The sequence below is a fragment of the Diaphorina citri genome, unplaced genomic scaffold (genome assembly GCF_000475195.1).
Source record: "Diaphorina citri unplaced genomic scaffold, Diaci psyllid genome assembly version 1.1 scaffold25629, whole genome shotgun sequence".
NCBI classification, from domain to species: Eukaryota; Metazoa; Arthropoda; class Insecta; order Hemiptera; family Psyllidae; genus Diaphorina; species Diaphorina citri.
In genome coordinates this window covers 24,185-30,462 of record NW_007402970.1, presented here as the reverse complement: position 1 = coordinate 30,462, position 6,278 = coordinate 24,185, and the positions used below count along the sequence as shown (strand labels likewise).

General features: G+C 37.0%; 1 protein-coding gene and 1 long non-coding RNA gene across 2 annotated transcripts; one reads left to right on the top strand and one right to left on the bottom strand.

The window, feature by feature from the left end:
* Positions 1–451: 451 nt before the first annotated feature.
* On the top strand, positions 452–3,092 carry LOC113473344. The gene is made up of 2 exons (XR_003395342.1): positions 452–2,075; positions 2,872–3,092. It is a non-coding gene; the product is annotated as an uncharacterized LOC113473344 (long non-coding RNA).
* Positions 3,093–4,275: 1,183 nt separating this feature from the next.
* LOC103523528 (guanine nucleotide-binding protein subunit beta-5-like) lies at positions 4,276–6,031 on the bottom strand (the record flags this gene model as incomplete). Its single annotated transcript, XM_017449256.2, has 3 exons — positions 4,276–5,127; positions 5,550–5,716; positions 5,905–6,031. Coding segments are annotated over 3 exons (306 nt in total), but the record flags the coding sequence as incomplete, so codon positions are not given.
* Between the last annotated feature and the right edge of the window lie 247 nt (positions 6,032–6,278).

Sequence of the window (6,278 nt, the reverse complement as noted above, 5' to 3'; positions counted from 1 at the left end):
CAACCTTTTTCTCGTCCGCGTACTCCAGGGTACCCATACCTAGGTTAATGTGTACCATTACTACTGAGTGCTACCCCCCGGAGGGTCTCTCGCGTGCCCCGGTTGAGAATCGTTGGTTAATGTGTTTTATTGATCTATTTTATTACGAGTACGTACATATTATAATTATCTAAAAGGTTAACCTTGTGAATTCTATCAGTTACTGTCGTCTCTTCATTTCAAAATTTAAATGGAAATTTGGAGTTACGGAATAGAGTAATCGCGTGCCCCGGTTGAGAATCGCTGGTTAATGTGTTATATTGATCTATTTTATTACGAGTACGTACATATTATAATTATCTAAAAGGGTAACCTTGTGAATTCTATCAGTTACTGTCGTCTCTTCTTTTCAAATTTTAAATGGAAATTTGGAGTTACGGTGTCCTCCATCATTATACATATTATCCTTCTTGTTGCAGACCCTGCAAGACAAAACCACGGAACGACCCGTACCCATTGTTCAGACTGGGGTGCCAGCCCTTAAACCCCAGGCCCCGTCTAGCAACTCTTCCACCCAACAGTCTCAGCCCATCATTACCTCTCCTACCCCGAGTGTGTGTGGCGATCCACCCCGAGAAACCAACATCAAGATTGAGCAGCACTGAATACACCCTTTCTTAATATCCGAGCCTGGTGAGACTCAAGTCCAACAACAGAGAATGCCCAACGATAGCACACAATAAAGATCGCACCGATAGTAACCCTAACGATACAGAATCAGATCCCAACGATACAATAACACAACAATAAAATAATATCCCACCGATCTTAACCCTAACGATACAGACGGATTCTAAAAAACCAGATCCCAACGACAAAGAAACTAGAACTAGAACCCGGAGATGGTAATCTCCACAATACAGAGCCCTAAGCCTAACGATCATGATCCCAACGACAGCTCGAAACCTTGTGATGACAACAGAAACCCATTGATATCTCTTTTGTACAAAATATTTAGTAGTATTCTTGCATTTCAGTGCTATCTTTTCATTTTTCAATGACTTTTACAATCGTGGAAAGACACAGCACAGAAAATCTGTTTTTCCCCTCCAATGAAGAATTCACGAAAGAATGTCTCTGCTCCATAGTATAGGCTTCTTACCCTTCGATTTTTTTTCTTTTTTTTTTCAGGCGCCTTAACTCCTTTGACCTTTTATTCAGGAGCATTGCGTCAACTTGCTTAACTCTTCTTTCCTTTAAATCCATTATTAGTAGTGCAGTGTTTTACTGCCAGCTTCTTAAGAGCATTTTGAGTGGTATACAACTATACCCAGATAGATATCATCGGCCCTAGTAGAACCCTACCTATACTATTGTTGTAATTTTGTTTATTATATTTGTTATAAGAACCAAATATTTAATATTTTTATACCAACAAATTTTTCCTCTCTTTCTTTTCTTTCTTAGAAGTTACAGAAGTTGGAGGGGGAGGGGGAATTAGCAAACGGAATAAAATGTAAAGTGGGCGAAGGTCTGTAGGAAACATGAGTATCTGGCCCACGGGCCCAGGCCCACCTTAACTGAATGGTTTTCCGTTGAAATCCCACACCATATGTACATTGTACTTGTTACTTGTTCCTCATAGACTTATTTCGTGCTGGCGTTACACATTGGTTGAATGCTGACATTGCTGACGCTAAAATGTAGTAAAATACATGTTCAATATAATGGGAGATCCTTGTCATTCACCAGTTATAAGAATTCCAGTCAATCAGCTCTTCTGTGATATCGATGTACATGAGTACATATACCTACACAAATAAACAAGAAACATGCTGGTTTAAAATCATTAGTAATCAAATAACACTGAATAATCTTAACAATGACTTGGAAACTCGAAGAGAAAATGACACCGACACTAGAGGTGAGTAGTGTCAAATAATTTTCTAGGTCGCTTAGAGTTTTCAAGTGTCAGAAAAGTTCGATACAAAGATTCATAATTGATGAGGAGCCCCTCTAAGCACTACCTAGAAAATTCAAATGCTTGAACTGCCACGGCAAATTCTCGTGAATAATAAATAAGCACCACACTTCAGGTAAGTTCAAACACTTTTCTTTTCAATTGGAAAGCTCCATTCACATTAATATTTTTCAGGGCGCAAGGGAAAAAGAGAATAGAGCATGGATATGGGATTTTAAAAGTGATATTTCTTCAAGTAATACTGCACTAGTCCCAGTAGGTATGATGCACTTGCAAGTCAACCTTGTGAATTCCTAACAGTAGTAGGTAACATCAAAGTTAGACGCATAATCCCAAGTTTCAGTCTGCTGTATAACACTCAACTTGGTGTTTCGCACCCATGTAATTTCTCTAAACAGCTGTTTATGAAGACGTAAGCAGCAAATTTTGGAGACGGACAGGTTTTAGCGGAACAGAAAAAAAAAATGACTTCAAAAACGATGCACGAGTATTGTTACTCACTGTCAGTGGACGACTCATAACAGATGTAACACCTAACACACGCGGAACCATAATCAGACTTCCATACAAATTACAATAATTATTAATTGGGGAGAATAATAAAAACAGATCAAATAATACCTATATGTAGTTAAAGAAGTCAAGAGTTGAGTAATGTCCTAATAAAAAACATATCAATAGCTATCAGTCTATCACACCTGATATCTCATTTTTCATTCAGTTCTGAGGCTAGAATGTGAACGGTTCTTTTTCTTCCGATAATGAGGGGGTGTTCTCAACAATTCATAAGCCCCATTGATTTTCTCGCTGACCTCGATACCTGTCTTTTATGTTCTGTCGCCATTGCTGGCATCTGTAAAAGTTATCTCGAGGATTTTTAACTGAGATTGACTTTCACATTTCTTCGTTAGATTTCAGACCGTCTGGGTTTCATCAAGTTTTCATGGACAGCACTAGAAATTGAATAAAATTTAAAATAATAGCAGTATGGAGGTTCTCTTCATAGATCGCTTACATAGAAGTCGCCATTGTTTGGTCCAAAATTATATCGATATACGGTAGCTTACACCAAGATAATCCAGATGATTCCAAAGTCTAAACCTGAACAATGTTCTGCCACATGAAAAAAAAACTTACGAACAGTTACACCAGACGCTAACAGTAATTGGACTGTACGACAGTCAATGACTTAACAATGATGAGGGAAGAAATATCAAATGTGCGGTTGAAGTTTGTTGTTCGCTATTATGAGAGATAATGGCTAGCGTCAGACTGTTGACTTACATTAAACATGCTCCTCAAAGTCAACAGAACATAAATTAATGATCTACTCATTCTTTATATTAGACTCAGCAGAATCCCAACTAATATACTCGTGCAATTCAAAAGAAAGAAGAAACCCGTGTATTATTTCAAAGTGTTGCGTTCTTTTAGAACAGAAATGTACAATACATGAGGAAAACTCCACGGAAAAGAAAAGCTGTGAAACTCTTCGCTGTCAGGCAATCTGCAGGTACATAGGATACAACATCTGTTGGAACCAAAAACGAGGCAATATCGCAATACCTTCGTGATAAATTACAATTTAATTACTTTATTTACCTCCTGTTAAAATGTTATCATGCAATTAAGTAGAGCCAACACTTGTGTTGTTGTAGGTTTTAATGGTTTTATGTGGAAAATTGCCGATTGTACTCATTTTCTCTAGTTTCCATTGCTATAAACACTTGAACCAGTGAGCAGAGGCCATGTATCCGTGTTACAAGCATATAAATCTATAACTATTGTATCGTTGAATAATTCACTGCAAGGCAGCTGCTGAATCTTGTTTAATTAATAGTATGTCCAAACAATAGATCACACAGAACTGAGGAATTCGCTCATCCTACAACCTATATGGAACATCTGTCTTCTGATTGATCCATTCAATCTACAGCAGCATAATCTTAATTAGCCCTACAATCTACACAAATTGAACCTATAAATTCTTTAATCTGAAATAGCGCTACAATTATGACTTTTTATCGTGCCCTATTAGCAGCTCCTAGTCATAAAATGATTTTTCTACTGCAATACACCTGAAGCAATATGTTCGATTGAAATCCTAATCACAAGTGTAGGATAAAATAATCATACAAAGATACAATTTACTATTAATTCTTTTGAGACTAATCATTTATTTTCTTAGCATAAGTAAATAGAACGAGGAATTATTAAATGCTTCTACCTTAAATTAAAATAGATATTCAACAATAAAATATGGAAACAGGGTAACGTTAAACAAACAATAAAATATTAATAATTAAAACACATGAGGGCTACGGGATAAATATAAATACATCTAGCTATGTAAATAAAGTAATCATTGAAATAATAGTAATACAGGGTGAAACAGAACAGGTTTCATTCAGTGGCATTGGCATCATGGGTTGGAAGAATATTGTGATGAATGTATTTCAGGAGTCCTAGAACATTTCATATACCTATTCTTTATCTTCCATTTCCGATAAAAATATGAAATTTTCAAGAATTTACAAAAGAAATGATAGCATAATTTCAACAAACGAGTGTCAAGTTTTAACAAAACAAAGATATTAGTAATGTGTTACAAAAACTGAATACTAGTTACTAGACCATAATTGATTGAACGTTAAAATTATGGCTACCCACTTTTTTATGGATAACTACGGTTATTCTTGAATAATTTTATTGTGTACTTGATATCATAGATGGAAAAAATTGTATAACAAAGCTGGAATGATTTTGAAAAGAATCCAATAAATAATCAGAGACATAGAGATAACCAAATCGAGTAAACTCGAAATTGAGTCAATTCAATAGACATTTACCTCGATCCTGGAAGTAAACAGTCAATCCCTGAGTTGGCTTGGTTATCCTGGACCTCAGCAAATACTGCATATACCTATTTTTACTTTCCTCATCCTATAGGGAGGAAAGTATTTTAATATTAACTAACTTAAAATTAAATTAAAATAAAACTTACATTAGGGGACGTGGGAGACTACACTGACGTTCTACAGAGGGAGAAATGCAAACTTCCTGTTCTCTTCCTTGAGGAAGACCAGGGCAAGGAACTTCTTAATACTCACTCTGGAAATGTATCTTAGCAAGGAATTAACGTTTCGTCGACCAGATTAAGCCCATATCTGAAACAGAAAGCCAGATCCAGAAATCTATTACATAATTTGAGGACAAAAAGAAATTCGGACACTTGTATTAATTTGAGGATAAAAAATTACCAGATGAAATGTTCCGATTCAGACATACCTCTAATTCTCGATGTACCTTTACAATATTAACTTTCCCTTACAAGGCTGAGTGCACCCTGAACTCCAAGCACAGAGTCGAAAAAACTTCGACCCCGCCGGGAATCGAACCCAGGACCGAAGGAGTACAAGCCTAGTGTGATATCCACTCCGCTACGGAGGCTACTTTGGGAAATTAAAACTGTAATGTAAACCTCACATGAAGGGGTAAACACTTCGATGTACGAAAAACTTCATCAGATAAATAATGCTCTTATATTTTCCGGGTTTCACAGGGGTTTCGAACCCTCGACCTTTCTTACCCGTAGCGTAGTATCCCAGCTGCCTGACGAGAAGGCGGTGCCATCAGGCGACACCTGTAAGCAGGAGACTCGATTCTCATGGCCCATTAGATGATTCACTCGGCAGCATTTGAGAGAGTCCCATACGTTGATAGTATAATCATTGTAGCCGGCGAACAGTAGACGACCTGAGAAAAAGCAAAGTCAAATTTGGAGTACTGTGACAGGCTGCATTTTAAGAAGCTAGCCAGCCTAGTTAGCTTGTTTGATAGCGCGTCTGCCTTTTCTAATCCTACCTATTTATCTTTGATTTCGGGACGATAAGACCTCTGTTGCTACAATTCCCTCTATCCAACCTGTTGAAGAGCACATTTACCACTGACGGAGAAATCCACGGAGGTTGCACCAAACAAGATGCTATCCTTCTTATAACAAGCAACTTCTTTATCTGCACGGAGGTCAAACAGACGACACTGCAAGAATGAAACAGAACCAATAATTAGTTAAAATATCTTGAATGAAACACAACAAATCGCACCCTCAGAATTCTATGGTGATGTGTCGAAAAACTCGATTTTTGTTTTATTACCTTATCTTACTAAGCAAAATGAGATCTTTCGATTGGTCTAGGAATATCTCTACGACTTAAAGTTCAGACTGACAAGTCTCTTTACTCCCGCAGTTTGATGAAGTTTTTGAATAAATTCACATGGTTCTTCCCCATTTTTTTTTTTTTTTTTTTTTTCACCC